This window comes from Amblyraja radiata, chromosome 23 (assembly GCF_010909765.2).
Source record: "Amblyraja radiata isolate CabotCenter1 chromosome 23, sAmbRad1.1.pri, whole genome shotgun sequence".
Taxonomy (NCBI): Eukaryota; Metazoa; Chordata; class Chondrichthyes; order Rajiformes; family Rajidae; genus Amblyraja; species Amblyraja radiata.
In genome coordinates, this window is record NC_045978.1 from 4753793 (window position 1) to 4770564 (window position 16772).

Genomic DNA, 16772 nt, shown 5'->3' on the forward strand with positions numbered 1-16772 from the left:
TGCTGGACGACCGGTCGAAATAGCAACCGCCCCTAGTAGCAACTGTGAGAAGCTCCACCTCTCTCCCTCTCTGTGTCAGCCGTGCAACCCATTGCATCCAAAACAACAGCAAAAATCCCATTGCCCGAGGACATCACAACCTGCTGTTCAAAGTGCGGAGCGGTTTAAAAAAAACCCTGCATTAATCTATCCTTTTGTAAATGTATATGTCCATTTCATCCCATTATGCCCAGCAGTCATCTGACTGAAGGTACACAAAAATGCTGGAGAAACTCAGCGGGTGCAGCAGCATATATGGAGCGAAGGAAATAGGCAACGTTTCGGGCCGAAACCCTTCTTCAGACCAAAGCGTGTTATTTACCCAAACATTACAGTTCTTCCCTACAGAAATATCCCTTTTGGATATTCTACCAGTTTTTTTTCCAAACTGGTAGAATATCCAACAAACAGGGATATTTCTGTAGGGAAGAACTGCAGGTGCTGGTTTAAATCGAAGGTAGACACAAAAAGCTGGAGTAACTCAGCGGGACAGGCAGCATCTCTGGAGAGAAGGAATGGGTGACGTTATGTGGTCGAGACCCTTCTTCCAGTCTGAAGAAGTCCAACCCATTCCTTCTCTCCAGAGATGCTGTCTGTCCCACTGAGTTACCTTCCAAGGGTCAAGACCCTTCTTCAGACTGAATATCCAACAGTACAAGGACCATCGCAACGTTTAAGAAGCACTTAGACAGATGCATGGATGGATAGGACAGGTTAAGAGGGATATGGGCCAAACACAGGCAGGTGGCACTACAATGAGTGTAGATGGGGCATGTTGGTCGGTGTGCGCAAATTGGGCCGAAGGGCCTGTTTCCACGCTGTGTGACTCAATGATTCTACACCACAGGAACAGGCCCTTCGGCCCGCAATGCCTGTGCCACACGTGATTTTTCAATTTCAAAATTTAACTTTATTCAGAATAAAAAGCTTGTAGAAAACTAAAACTGTGTAAAAACTCTTCCGACATGACCTTATATGTATAGGTGTCAGAGGTTAAGGGGAGAAGGCAGGAGAATGGGGTTAGGAGGGAGAGATAGATCTGCCATGATTGAATGACAGAGTAGACTTGATGGGCCGAATGGCCTAATTCTGCACCTATTCCTTATGACCATATGTCCTATATTGTTTAAGAAAGAACTGCAGATGCTGGAAAAATCGAAGGTCGACAAAAATGCTGGAGAAACCTAGCGGGTGAGGCAGCTTCTATGGAGTGAAGAAATAGGTGAGGTTTCGGGTCGAGACCCTTCTTCAGACTGATGTGAGGTGGGGGTTGGGGCGGGAAGAAGAAAGGAAGAGGCGGAGACAGTGGGCTGTGGGAGAGCTGGGAAGGGGAGGGGAAGGAGGGAGAAAGCAGGGGCTACCTGAAATTGGAGAAGTCAATGTTCATACCGCTGGAGTGTAAACTACCCAAGCAAAATATGAGGTGCTGCTCCTCCAATTTACGGTGGGCCTCACTCTGGCCCAGGACAGAAAGGTCGGATTCGGAATGGGAGGGGGAGTTGAAGTGCTGGGCCACCGGGAGATCAGGTTGGTTATTGCGAACTGAGCGGATGTATTGGGTGAAGCGATCGCCAAGCCTATGCTTGGTCTCACCGATGTAGAGCAGCTGACATCTAGAGCAGCAAATGAAATAGATGAGGTTGGAGGAGGTGCAGGTGAACCTCTGCCGCACCTGGAACGACTGCTTGGGTCCTTGGATGGAGTCAAGGGGGAGGTAAAGCGACAAATGTAGCATTTCCTGCAGTTGCAAGGGAAAGTACCAGGAGGGGAGGTGGTTTGGGTGGGAAGGGACAAATTGACCAGGGAGTTACGGAGGGAGCGGTCTCTGCGGAAAGCCGAAAGGGGAGGAGATGGGAAGATGTGGCCAGTGGTGGGATCCCGTTGGAGGTGGCGAATATGTCAGAGGATTATCTGTTGTATGTGACGGCTGGTGGGTGGAAGGTGAGGACTCTGTCCTTGGTATGAGTGGAGGGATAGAGAGTGAGAGCGGAGTTACAGGATATAGAAGAGACCCTGGTGAGAGCCTCATCTATAGTCGAAGAGGGGAACCCCCGTTCCCTAAAGAATGAGAACATCTCCGATGCCCTGGTTTGGAACACCTCATCCTGGGTGCAGATGCGGCGTAGACGGAGGAATTGGGAGTGGAGGATGGAGTCCTTACAGGAAGCAGGGTGGGAAGAAGTGTAGTCCAGATAGCCATGGGAGTCAGTGGGTTTGTAGTAGATGTCGGTCAGTAGTCTGTTAGCTGCGATGGATGACCTATATTGGCCTATAAAATCCTGAGGGGAATAGGTTGGGTGAATGCACGGTCATTTGCTCAGGATAGAGGCTCAAACAGCAGAGGACGTGGGTTTAAGGAGAAAGGAGAAATATTTAATAGGATCCCAAGGGGCTATTTCCAATCAGAAGAACAGCTGGTAAAACTAAATATAATAAAGATTTTTAAAAACCATAAAGGCTTGAGTTTACTGACAAAACTTTAGCAAGTTGAATGAAAGTTTCATTATATATTGAGGTACCAAGGTCTAAGCGGAAGCTCAGAGGGGATAGAGCCTTTTCTGTTGCTGCTCCGGCACTCTGGAACACCTTGCCGCTGCACATCAGACAGGCCCCCTCACTGTCCATCTTCAAATCCTCCCTAAAAACACATTTTTATTCTTTGGCTTTCGACACTGGCTGAGGCATTGCTCCTGTTTTTAATGCTTTTAATGTCTTTTAATTTTTAGTGTGTTTTTTATAGTCCTTCGTTTTACGGTTTTTAATTGTTTGTAATAGCTTTTTGTTCATGAGTTCTCATGTACAGCACTTTGTGGCAACTGCAGTTGTTTAAAGTGCTTTATAAATAAAGTTATTATTATTATTATTATTATTATTATATACGACTAATGTCTTTCACTGTACCTCAGTACACGTGACAATAATCTGAAATCAACTCAAGATAGACACAAAGTGCTGGAGTAACTCAGCAGGACAGGCAGCATCTCTGGATAGAAGGAATGGGTGAAGTTTCAGATTGAGCGGTCTGAAGAAGGGTCTTAACCCGAAACGTCATCCATTCCTTCTACCCAGAGATGCTGCCTGTCCCGCTGAGTTACTCCGGCACTTTGTGTCTGTCTTCGGTGTAAACCAACATCTGCACTCCGTTCCCAAACAAAACTCACCTTCCACATAGGCTCATGGACATGCAGGGAATGGAGCGATATTGATTACGTACATGGTTTGGCATCATGTGTGGCACAGACATTGTGGGCCGAAGGGCCTGTTCCTGTGCTGTACAGTCTGTGTTGTATGGAATGGATGCTTGGTAAAATATGGTTGCATCACAAGCTTCTTCCTTGTGGTTCACACATCCATTTGCACGTGCAACATTTCAGTTGTCTTCCACTTTAAGACAGCAGGCAGCCAGGAACATGGGTTCAATCCTGACCTCGGGTGCTGGCGGTGTGGATTTTCCACGTTCTCCCTGTGACCGCACGAGTTTCCCTTGGCTTTCTTTCACATCCCAAAGACGTGCGGGTTTGTAGGTTAATTGGCCTCTGGAAAAATTGCTCTGCGCGTGTAAGGGAGTGGATGAGAAAGTGGGATGACATAGAACGGGTGATCGATGGGCAACGTGGACTCGGGTGGGACAAAGGTCCTGTTTCCACGCTGTATCTTTCAATTTTAAGAATAAGGGGTAAGCCATTTAGAACGGAGACGAGGAAACACTTTTCCACACAGAGAGTTGTGAGCCTGTGGAATTCTCTGCCTCAGAGGGTGGTGGAGGCTGGTTATCTGGATACGTTCAAGAGAGAGCTAGATAGGGCTCTTAAAGATAGCGGAGTCAGGGGATATGGGGAGAAGGCAGGAATGGGGTACTAATTGTGGATGATCAGCCATGATCACATTGAATGGCGGTGCTGGCTAGAAGGGCCGAATGGCCTACTCCTGCATCTATTGTCTATAATTAATCAATTAATTGAACACACCATGTATATAAATACGGACGTGGATAACAAGAACAGGTTCAGGTGTGAGGTCCCTGGAGCTGATACAACATGCAACTCGCCTTTGTTTTTTTAGAAGGGAGAAAGAGCTGTAAGAACATTATGCATGCTGTAATCTAAGACGAATGTTCCATGTACTATTCACAACAGCAAACAATTAGATTATTTTCCCCAATGAATAGCGGGCAACAACAGAGGAGATTTGCACGGTTTGTTTTATTGCAGTTGATTGCTTTCCACAAAATGAAGATTGTAAATCTTTCTGCATTTATCTCAGGCAATCGACAGAATGTCTGAAGAAGGGTCCCGATCCGGGAAGTGACCTGACCCGGAATATCACCTATCCATGTTCTCCAGAGATGCTGCCTGACTCGCTGAGTTACTCCAGAGTTACTTTGTTTATGAAAGAACTGCAGAAAAGCTGGAAAAATCAAAGGTAGGCAAAAAGCTGGAGATACTCAGCGGGTGAGGCAGCATCTATGGAGCAAAGGAATGGGTGACGTTTCGGGTCGAGACCCTTCTTCAGGAGGGTTTCGAACCGATACGTCACCCATTCCTTCAGAAGGGTCTAAGAAGGGCTCAGAAGGGTCTCGACCCGAAACGTCACCCATTCTTTTGCTCCATAGATGCTGCCTCACCCGCTGAGTTCCTCCAGCTTTTTGTCCACCCCAGAGTTACTTTGTGTCTTTTTTGATAAACCAGCATCTGCAGTTACTTGAATCTACAATCGAAAGAATGTCCTTGGCAAATTTAGGGTGGCACGTTGGTGCAGCGGTCGAGTTGCTGCCTCACACAGCGCCAGAGAACCGGGTTCGATCCTGACAATGGGTGCTGTCTGTTGGTGGGCTTGTTTCACCAATGTGTCTCTAAAATGAAAACTTTTGAGGAGTAAATAGTGAGCTTTGCGGGCGTTGAGAAGAAAGTAACCATATAATAAATATATAAAACTATAGGGTGTGCACATTGGCTGCTCTCAAATCCAGAGCTGAAACTGGCAACTTTGGAAGTAAACAACTTGCACACAAGTTCAAGTCAAGTCCGACATTCTAATTACCCGCGCCTACAATTACCAATGCTTGAAGTTCTCCTGAATTGCATATTGGTTATATTTTAATCTAGCTATGAAATGGCTATGAGGAGGATGGAACTGCAGTTTAGAAGGCCACAGACAGTCTCATTGGAGCCAACCCATTTTTGAAGAAGGGTTTCGACCCGAAACGTCGCCTATTTCCTTCGCTCCATAAATGCTGCCTCAGCCGTTGAGTTTCTCCAGCATTATTGTCTACCTCCTGATGGAGGGATGTGCTTGGGATACACAAGGTTCTGGTATTTTTGAATCTTAACTCGGGAAAATGCAACTAAACACTTTGGTTAGTGCGATGGGAGGAGGGAATATGATCTAAATAAAACTGTCTTAAAGGGAGTGATGGGACAGAGATCCTGGAGTATATTAAAGCCCCTGACTCACTTACGTGTGTCCTTGACGCGCTAATTACGCGACCTCGTCGTCGCGTTGAGGCGCACGGGTATCGTGTTGGCCGCGGGGGACGGTGTGCGCGGTATCGCTCGCCGCTCCGGGATTTTGTAGGGAAACGAAATCTTCGCGCACCTCCGGCATGACGTAGCGCGTACGCACGGAGGCATATTGCGGTCCCACGATACCCGTGCGCCTCAACGCGACGACAAGGGTTTCGGCCCGAAACGTTACCTATTTCCTTCGCTCCATAGATGCTGCTGCACCCGCTGAGTTTTCTTCAGCATTTTTGTCTAATCTACAAACATGCATGATTTGGGGATATGGCAGGAAACCGGAGCACCCGGAGGAAATGCATACGGTCACAGGGAGAACGTGCAAACTCCACAAAGACGGCATCCAAGGTCAGGATCGCACCCGGATCATGGGCTTTGTGAGATGGAAGCTCTACCCGCTGCACCACTGTGTCACTCTCGTTAAAGCCTTAAGTGTTTGAAGCGTTTCCTTGAGATCTGTGCAATTAAGTTGCTCTATGTTTCCTTCCAGAAATGTCTCTGTAAATTATGAAATGTTGCATGGGACCATGGGCGCTACTAGTGGTAGAGCTACTGCCTTACAGCGCCAGAGACCCGGGTTCGATCCTGACTACGGGTGCTTGTCTGTACGGAGTTTGTACGTTCTCCCCGTGACCTGCGTGGATTTTCTCCCGGTGCTCCGGTTTCCTCCCACATTCCAAAGACATACGGGTTTGTAGGGTTAATTGGCTTGGTAAAATCGTAAATTGTCCTTAGTGTGTGTAAGGTAGTGTTAGTGTGCGGGGGTCGCTGGTCGGCATGGACCCAATAGACCGAAGGGCCTGTTTCTGCGCTGTATCTCTGAACTAAACTAAATGAAAAATAAACTTGGGAAATTTGTTGACTTACCTGGAAATAACAGCTTGATGGATTTTGGCTGAAACAGTTGAGGAATGAGCTGAGGTAAATAATTGATCCCATGTGGAATAGAGATGTAAGGAATTAAATCTAATGTCCCGTCGAAACTCATTTATAAAGTCAATTTCTAAATCAATAGAGCTTTAAAAAATGGCGCCTTAACTTGGTCTCAATAAGAAATGGCTTGTGTTTTATCCAATCTCCATTGGAATAAATTGCACCGTTTAACTTGAATTTGATCATACTCAATAGGGCGGCACAGTGGCATAGCGATAGAGTCGCTGCCTTACAGTGCCAGGGACCTCTGTTCTATCCTGAGTATGGGTGCTGTCTGTACTGAGTTTGTATGTTTTCCCCGAGACCTGTGTGGATTTTCTCTGGTATCTCTAGTTTCCGCCCACACTGCAAAGCCATGCAGGTTTGCAGGTTAATTGGCTTGGTATAATTGTAAATTGTCCCTAGTGTGTGTGTGTGTGTGTGTGTGTGTGTGTGTGTGTGGGATAGTGTTAGTGTACGGGGATCGCTGGTCGGCACGGACTCGGTGGGCCGAAGGGCCTGGTTCCGCGCTGTATCTTTAAACTAAACTAAACTAAACTCAAAGACACATTAAGTGAACATCCAGTATGAAATCGAAAGAACACACCCATTATTTAACATCACTTTATTAAAAGAGATGGGATTTCATAAGCCGGTAACATAACAAAAAAAAAAAATCATAATTTTAAAAATAGTCTCGAAGTGATTTTGAACACTCGTACAGAACATGAATAGTGTTGGCCACAGTTTGTCTGTTACTCTGTTAAGTTGCACTTTAGACAAATCTTTCATTTTTCTAGCTACGCCTTAAAACATACGAGACACTATAACATCGGTATAAATTTTAATGAAGTGAAATCTTTTGCGTATACTTGTATCGTTGCGTACAAATAAACATACATTATTAATAAAGGTACAAAATTGTGGTTTGAAAAACAATGCAGACTTTGCAAATCAAACAGCGGGAATACAGAGTTTACTTAAACGAAATACGGTCCAGTGATGCTAACGTTAATCTTTCATTTTAATCTCGTCCAAACTAGCGTTGTCAATATCACTTGACATTTTCAGACAACAATGATAAACCATACATTCATTTAACAGTAAAAAATCCTTAAACCTTAAATCGTCCCTCCTTCAAACATTTGAGATTTTGAACAGTGTTCACACTGACAAGCCCTGTTTTCCCAATATATGTAACAACAGCATGTTCAGGTATCTTTTACACTGCGGTTCTCGATCTTATAGATTTAAATGCAAAAAAAAAAAGGTTTCCCCACATTTTATAAAATTTCAATCAAAAACAGTTTTACACGTATAGCTTGTCAGATGTTACAATAAAGGATTCAATTCAATTCAACATAGCAGTACTGCAAACTGAACTGTAGGACTAATTGGTGGGAGAAATCCGAGAAACCCTTTCACAGTTGGATTTCGTCTGGTGGTACTGATCAATAATTCAGAAACCACGCACTCAAGTGATTTGTGAACCAAGGGATTTTAATTCGAGTACGTAGTCATCAATAGAAAGTTAGACTGTTTGACAGTGAACAGGTAAGCACATTCAGACGAGCTCAAGAACAGTGCCCTTGCAATTGATTTCAACAGTAATCAAATCTTGATTATGGTTTTAAGAATTTCTAAGTTTAATGGCCCTTGTCCCACTTACGCGACTTTTTCGGCGTCGTAGGTCGTTACAGGTCGCCGAAAATTTCCAACATGTTGAAAATCCAGCGGCGACCAGAAAGACGCTACGACTCTTTGGGCGACTGAGGAGACGACTCACGGCCATACAGGCGACATGTCGCGGGGTGAAGCCTGTATGGTCGTGAGTAGTCGCCCTTGTTCTGGTCGCTGCTGGATTTTCAACATGTTGGAAATTTTCGGCGACCTGTAACGACCTATGACGGGCGCCAGCAGTCGCCGAAAAAGTTGCGTAAGTGGGACAGGCCCATGAGGATAACTGCAGCATAAATTTGCATTATTTTACCTTAAATAGGAAACTGATGCGCTACAATGCTGAGAACTATATTCTGCACTCTGTACCTTCTGCTTTGCTCTCTCCATTGTACTCGAGTTTGAACTGATTGTATCTATGTGTGGTATATCTGAGCTGTGTGGATAGCATGCAAAACAAAGCTTTCCACTGTGTCTCGCTGTGTGTAACAATAATAATCCTGAACCTAAAAGATATCACGACTATTGATTGTTAGATGGCTCCATACCAAGCCGCCCAATCGCCAGTTATTCTACCAACCCGTCACTTGGACGTTGACCAGCAAGATATTTTGCTGGTGAACATGGTTCACAAAAGGCACTCACCTGTGGAAATAGAAACTATCGGCCAAAACAAAGGAAGGCACGAGGTGCTAGAGTAACTCAGTGGGTCAGGCAGCATCTCTGGAGGATATGGATAGATACAAAGTGCTGGAGAAACTCAGCAGATCTCTGGAGAACGTGGATAGGTGAAGTTTCAGGTTGGGATCCTTCTTCAGACTTATTGTAGTGGGGTGGGGAGAAAGCTGGAAGAGAGGGGAGGCAGGACAAAGCCTGGCGAGTGATAGGTGGATACTAGCACCCCTCCCCTACCCCCACCTGTATCCACCTATTGGCCTATTTCCTTTATTATCGTTACTTTTTTACATATCTTGTATTCATTGTTCTTTATCTCTCTACATCATCGCCGAAATCTGTCGCTTCCCTTATCCCTAACGAGTCTGAAGAAGGGTCTCGACCTGAAACGTCACCCATGCCTTCTCTTCGGAGATGCTGCCTGTCCCGCTGAGTTACTCCAGCATTTTGTGTCTGTCTTCGGTTTAAACCAACACCCGCAGTTCCCTCCTGTACAATAAATGATGAGTGCCGTTGTACATTGTCACATCCATTTTCTGGCCAGAATCAGCTTTCAGAAGCTGCTGGCTTTGGAATCCTTGCGTTTACACTTGCACTGGGTAAGGGCCAGTTTGAATCCCACTCACTCCTATGGTGTTCCCTGACACTGTTGTATTTCGGAGACGTTGGGAGAGACAGAAATGCAGCAGTTCAATCATTGAAGATGAACGTACATTGCGTTAGTTCCCCAATCCTAATTCAATCCTATTTTAGAGTTAATGTACTCTAACCTAATGTACAGAAAGTGCACTAGTTGAAACCAGTAGGTAGGAACTGACATATTTATTTTGCACTATAGTCTAATAGGCCACAGTTAGGCAGGATAAAATCTTTACAAACAAAAGATTCAATATAATGCTTGCCATTTTATTCAGTATGTCTAAAGATTACAGTAAATATAGATGGGAACCTACATATTTGGCAGAAGTATGCATTTCTATCAAGTGATAATTCTGATCAGAAAATGTACCTTAAAGTGCATTTGCTACATACTCATTTGGACTGAGACCTGTACGACTCAAAACTTAATTTACACATTAATATTCCACCTCACACGGTATATAAAGCCACAACCTCTTTCTAAATTCACCCTTTTCACTGACTTGCTAAAACAGGACAAGTACTTTTTTAAAATATATATAAGTGCTGTTAAAATTTATTTATGAAGGTGCCGCTGTCAATTAATTTACATAAAACATTTTTTTTTCTCTAAAATGAGTCAATCACATAATAACATGTACAATTCAATTTACTGAATCACAGGTAGGAGAATTTCACAAAACATAAAGACTTCCAAAATACAACAGAAAATACAAATCTTCTTTTTCAAAATGCATTTAATTAAAAATCTCATTGCATCTCACTGTCACTTTCAGTGTTTCACAATTAAATGTCAATCAGACTGAAGAAAGATAGTGGTCATTTTACATTAGTCCAGAAATCAGATTGGCCACTTCATAGGTTCATAAGTTCCAGGAGCAGAATTAGGCCATTTGGCCCATCAGGTCCAGTCCGCCATTTAATCATGGCTGATCCATCTTTGCCTCTCAACCCCATTCTCCTGCCTTCTCCCCATAACCCCTGACACCTGTACTCATCAAGAATCTGTCAATCTCCGCCTTAAAAATACCCAATGACTTGGCCTCCACAGCTCCCCAAATTCACCACCCTCTGACTAAAGAAATTTCTCCTCGTCTCCTTTCTAAAGGTACGCCCCTTTATTATGGGGCAATGGCCTCTGGTCCTAGACTCTCCCGCTAGTGGAAACTTCCTCTCCACATCCACTCTATCCAAGCCTTTCACTATTCGGTATGTTTCAATGAGCCCCCCCCCCCCCATCCTTCTAAACTCGGGTCTCAGGCTAAACCTCCAGGTCTCAGTCATCCTTGCATCTCCGACATGATCTCCTCATCTGGGATACCATGGTGACTTCATTCCCTGGGCAGAACTCCTTTTGGAGCATTACACCGGCCAGATTTGAGTTTAGGAGCAAAGAGGTCCTACTGCAGTTGTACAGGGCCCTGGTGAGACCGCACCTGGAGTATCGTGCCAATTCTGGTCTCCTAATTTGAGGAAAGGACATTATTGCTATTGAGGGAGTGCAGCGTGGGTTCACCAAGTTAATTCCCAGGATGGCGGGACTGACATATGATAAAAGAATGGGTCGACTGGGCTTGATTTCACTGGAATTTAGAAGGATGAAAGGAGATCTCATAGAAACATATAACATTCTTAAAGGATTGGACAGGCTAGATGCAGGAAAAAATATTCCTGATGTTGGGGGAGTCCAGAACTGAGGTCACAGTTTAAGAATAAGGGGTAGGACTGAGATGAGGACTGAGATGAGGAAAAACCTTTTCACCCAGAGAGTTGTGAATCTGTGGAATTCTCTGCCGCAGAAGGCAGTGGAGGCCAATTCACTGGATGTTTTCAAGAGAGAGTTAGATTTAGCTCTTTGGGGTAAAGGAATCAAGGGATCTGGGGAGAAAGCAAGAACGGGGTGCTGATTTGGGATGATCAGCCAGGATCACATTGAATGGCGGCGCTGGCTCGAAGGGCCGAATGGCCTACTCCTGCACCTATGTTTCTATGCCCCTGCTTGAACACAAGATCAGCATCCAGATTGTCTGATCTGTCTGGTTTCCCCCATCATCCCCATCAAATTGCTGGCTTGATGTCCATCCCCGTATCCCACCACCAATACCACCATCCCAACTACTGGTCCTGCCTCCTACCAAATCATCCCATGATCTTCGAATCCATTCCTCTCCCCAGGGAGAACATGCAAACTCCACATAGACAGTACCCAAGGTTAGGATCGAACTGGGGTCTCTGGCACCGTGAGACAGCCTTCCCCTATCAGCCTCCCCCCCATGTCGAGTGTTTTAACTATGTCCACAAGCATGTCTTGTTATATAAAGTGTTTCTACAATCCCAGTAAACTGCACCAGGTATAAACCAGCGCAGATCAGCAGAAAGATCTGGGATCCAAGGAAATCACAAACCCACACTGGCAAACTATAAAATGTAAAGTATAAAGAATTTAGAGTATAAATGGGCAAGAGTACAAAATGCAACACAGTGCTTGCTTAACCATCCAACATTCATGTGAAAGAAATTGCACTTATGGAAGCCTTTCAATGTTCAGATTAATGCCAGTTTTCAATGAGGATGGATTTTAAGGAAATACTCCCATTTAATCAGAAGCTGAAAAACATTATTTTGTATAAGAAGGAACTGCAGATGCTGGAAAATCGAGGGTAGACGAAAATGCTGGAGAAACTCAGCGGGTGAGGCAGCATCTATGGAGCGAAGGAAATAAAGTCTACTCCGCTATTCAATCAATGCTGATCTATCTCTCCCTCCTAACCCCATTCTCCTGCCTTCTCCCCATAATCCCTGACACCCGTGCTAATCAAGTTCAGACACTGTTGCAGATTTTGTAACTGGTCATTCTCTTAAGTAGGTTGAATAAATGCCAAATCTAATAGATTTTCACATACTTTGAAAGATACAGCATGGAACCAGGCGCTCCATGCCACCGAGTTTACTCCCTACACACTAGGGACATTTTACAGAATGCCAATATCCTACAAATTTAGGCCGCAGGTGGAAACCTGAGCACCCGAAGGAGACCCACGCGGTCACACAGAGAACTTGCAAACTCCACACTGACAGTACCCGAGGTCAGGATCGAACCCGGTTCTCTGGCGCTGTGAGCAGCATCTCTACCAGCTGTGCTACTGTGCTGCCCAACTAATTTCTTCAAGGTCCTGCCACTGTGCTCTGAAACAGGGAGTTCATTCTTCCTTTGCCTTATTCTTGTTTAAAGAGACACTGATGCAAACCGTGTTAGCAAAACCTAATCCGAAGAAAGTGCAATCTTGTTTTTTTCCCCCAACCTGCAACTGTCCACATTCCTGTTCTTCCTGTTTGAAGCTGATTTAGATATTTGTGGTTAAGAGATGTGTAATGCCTTACTCCTCTGGGGCCAGAGTGAGCCTCGCCGCAAATTGGAGGAGCAGCACCTCATATTTTGCTTGGGTAGTTTACACCCCAGCGGTATGAACATTGACTTCTCTAATTTCAGGTAGTCCTTGCTTCCTCCCTCCTTCCCCTCCCCTTCCCAGCTCTCCCACAGCCCACTGTCTCCGCCTCTTCCTTTCTTCTTCCCGCCCCCCCTCCCACACCTCCACATCAGTCTGAAGAAGGGTCTCGACCCAAAACGTCACCTATTCCTTCGCTCCATAGATGCTGCCTCACCCGCTGAGTTTCTCCAGCATTTTTGTCTACCTTAGATATTTGTTGGTGTCTATTCTACAGTGCATACACTGGGATGAAGATAGTGGTAGGGGAATTAGTGCAGATAGGGCAAGTGTAGTTGAACAGCAGTGAACAAGATTTCTCCTGTTTATTTAAAATCTCTGGCAAGACATTGTTAGCCTGTCTGTTTTACAATGCGCCAAGGTTAATTACAGAAAATATTAGATGGTGTATTTCCTTCATTAACTCAACACACAAATGTGTCTAAGGTAGACACAAAGTGCTGGAGTAACAGGCAGCACCTCTGGAGAAAAAGGACGGGTGATGTTTCGAGTCGGGACCCTTCATCAATTTGAAGTTTCGATTTCAATTTGAAGAAGGGTCCTGACCTGAAACAACGCCGGTCCTTTATGTGCTGCCTGACCCGCTGTTACTCCAGCACTTTGTATCTATCTTTGGTATAAACCAGCATCTGCAGTTCCTTGTTTCTACTGTTTATACAAATGTGCCTTCGCTGGTGCTGAGGCATCATCAAAGTTTAGTTTAGTTTCCAGGTACAGCGCGGAAACAAGCCCTACAGCCCACTGGGTCCGCGCCGACCAGCGATCCCCGCACACGAGCACTAACCTCCACACGAGGGACAATTTACATTTACACCAAGCCAATTAACCTGCAAACCTGTACCTCTTTGTGGAGTGTGGGAGGAAACCGGAACACCCGGAGGAAACCCACGCAGGTCACGAGGGAGAACGTACAAACTCCGTACTGACAGCGCCCGTGGTCAGGATCGAACCCGGGTCTGTGGTGCTGTAAGGCAGCAACTCTACCTTCCTACCTTGGACCTCCAGAACAAGGGGTCACAGTTTAAGGATAAGGGGGAAGTCTTTTAGGACCGAGATGAGAAATTCATTTTTCACACAGAGAGTGGTGAATCTGTGGAATTCTCTGCCACAGAAGGTAGTTGAGGCCAGTTCATTGGCTATATTTAAGAGGGAGTTAGATGTGGCCCTTGTGGCTAAAGGGATTAGGGGGTATGGAGAGAAGGCAGCTATGGGATATTGATTTGGATGATCAGCCATGATCATATTGAATGGCGGTGCAGGCTCGAAGGGCCGAATGGCCTACTCCTGCACCTATTTTCTATGTTTCTATGTTTCTATGGATTCTTGGATAGGTTTGCACGTCATCCTTCAATTACTAGACCCTGAAACCGGGCGCTAAATCATTCGAAAATAATAAGCCTATGAAATAAGACATTCTGCAGTAATTCCAATGTACTGAACCTAGAAATAAGAAGTCACATTCACCATATTCAAGGAATAATTTTACTATACACGTTGCCCTTAAGGAAGCTTCCCATGATTATTGATATGAAAATCATGCACCTGCCTATAAAAATTACCCCTACCACCTTCAGTCCCACCATTTATTATATATATGTATATTATATCATTTATAATAGTTATTTTGGAAATATATACACAGCCTTGGTTCTATAGTTATATATAAAAACATTAGTTTATATTGATAAATAATTATAAATATAAACTAATAGACTTGGATTGCAGTTTAATTTATTAAATTTTTCTGTTTAAATAATAAAAAGAATTTCACCGATATAAATAAATAACCAATTTGATCAATGTGCAATCCAATACTAGCTATAAACCAACATTTCTAATATTGTTAAAAAGCGTAACAAATCTCTTCTTTTTGTATTTAACACCTTTTACCCCGTAATAGTGCCTACTTTATTAAAAAAAATGATAAACTATTAATTCATAGAGCAGTATATAGTAACAAAGCAGTATTAAATAGCCATATAACCCTTTGTGCTAAAACGACTTATGGATTATTTCTCCATTCATTTTTAACCTAGATGCAAGGAGTGGCATTTCTCTGCAAAGACACTCATCCTGTCTGGGCCCAAATGCAGGTACGTAATATATCGTACTACTTGTTAGGTAGTGCTATCTTATATTAATTTATCATTCTTCATTTATCGTACTTGGAGGCCGGGCGAACATGTCCCCAGAGTAGTGAAGCTGTACCTTAATGTGTACATTCATTGTGCTCCTCCTTGCATCTTCCTTTTTTGCTGCTGGGTAAGGTGTTCCTCCGTTTCACTTTGCTATTGCTCTTCAGACCTGGGGCGCACTGGCTGGTGGTGTGATCTGTCGTGGTCTGTGCTCCCCCAATCTCCTTGTCCCTTCTCGAAAGCTCTGATGCTTTCTCCCTGGGCTTGCGACCCCTCTTCTTGACTGACGAGGGTTCCTTCCTCTCCGGGTTTGCAACCTTCAGTTCTCTTCTGCTCCTCTGTTGGATTTCTGCAGAGGCCCTAAACCAGTTCTGTCAAAGGATATTGAACCTTTAAGTGTCGATTGCGTTTGGACCTTTGGGAAACCTGCATAGCATAATTGTCACTCCAACTATTTTCAGGATAAAACATGAAGTATTAGTGCAACGTGTGCATTTCTGCGACATGTTTACCTTCCTTAATGCAAATTTGTGCAAACCTGTATTTTTATTTTGCTTTCCCAAATCCCAGAGCAGACATTTTCATGCTTTTACAAACATTTAGTTTAGTTTAGTTTCGAGATACAGCCCGCATACTGGGCCCTTCGGCCCGCCGAATCCACGCCGACCAGCGATCGTCCCGTACACTGGTGCTATCCTACACACTAGGGATAATGTTACAGAAGCCAATTAACCTACAAACATGCACGACTTTGGCGTGTGGGAGGAAATCGGAGCACCCAGAGGAAACCCACGCGGTCACAGGTAGAACATGCAAATTCCACACAGACCGCACCTGTCGTCTCTGGAGTTTTAAGGCAGCGACTCTACCGCTGCGCCAGCGTGCCAACCTGGCCAAAATAAATCGTGAGATATTCCGCATGAGTAATCCTCTCTCTAATTTCCCCTGACTTTGTAGGAACAGCATCTCATATTTCGCTTGGCCAGCTTTCAGCCCAGTGGTATGAATCTTGATTTTTTCTCACTTCAGGTAGCCCCGACATTCCCTCTCTCACTATCCCTCCCCCACCCAAGTCGCACCAGCTTCTCATTTCCACCCAACAAACAGCCTGTTTCCTTATCATCGGTACTTTTTTGCCTATCTTTTATTCATTATTCTTTACCTCTCCACATCATCGTCTATTTCTCTTGTTTCCCTTATCCCTAACCAGTCTGAAGAAGGGTCTCGACCCGGAATGTTACCCATTCCTTCTCTCCAGAGATGCTGCCTGTCCCGCTGAGTTACTCCAGCTTTTTGTGTGGTCTATCTTCGGTTTAAACCAGCATCTGCTGTTCCTTCCTACACTAATTTCCCCAGTATCAGGGCAATATTTATTTTCCACTCAGCACCTCACAGTAAATGTATGATTCTTGTCAATCCTGGGCTCCCATGTGCTGATGCTCCAATGTATACTTGCAAATAAACTAAATCATTTTAATTGAGTTTATTACAAGACTTTTTTCTGCAAATGATAAGCAGAGCAAACTATAACGACCCAGTTCTAAAACCGTACCAATTTGAATTGTTAAGGAAAGATTAAAGTAATATTTTCTCGTTAGAAACTATTTCACCATAATTAGAAAATAAATATGGATTAATGTCCCTGTCTCTGATAATAATGGCATATTAGCTGA

The 16772-nt window shown here is 44.3% G+C and overlaps 1 protein-coding gene across 3 annotated transcripts in view; it reads right to left on the reverse strand.

Annotated features, from left to right (window-relative positions):
• Positions 1-14198: 14198 nt before the first annotated feature.
• znf512b (zinc finger protein 512B) overlaps positions 14199-16772 on the reverse strand; it is a 57054-nt gene continuing 54480 nt past the window's right edge. Inside the window, exon 16 of one of the 3 annotated variants that reach the window (XM_033041407.1) lies at positions 14199-15470. In XM_033041407.1, coding sequence (XP_032897298.1) covers positions 15174-15470 — 297 coding nt within the window. In that variant the 3' untranslated portion in view covers positions 14199-15173. Of the gene's footprint in view, positions 15551-16772 lie in introns of all 3 variants that reach the window. The other 2 variants (XM_033041408.1, XM_033041409.1) reach the window with 2 other exon arrangements.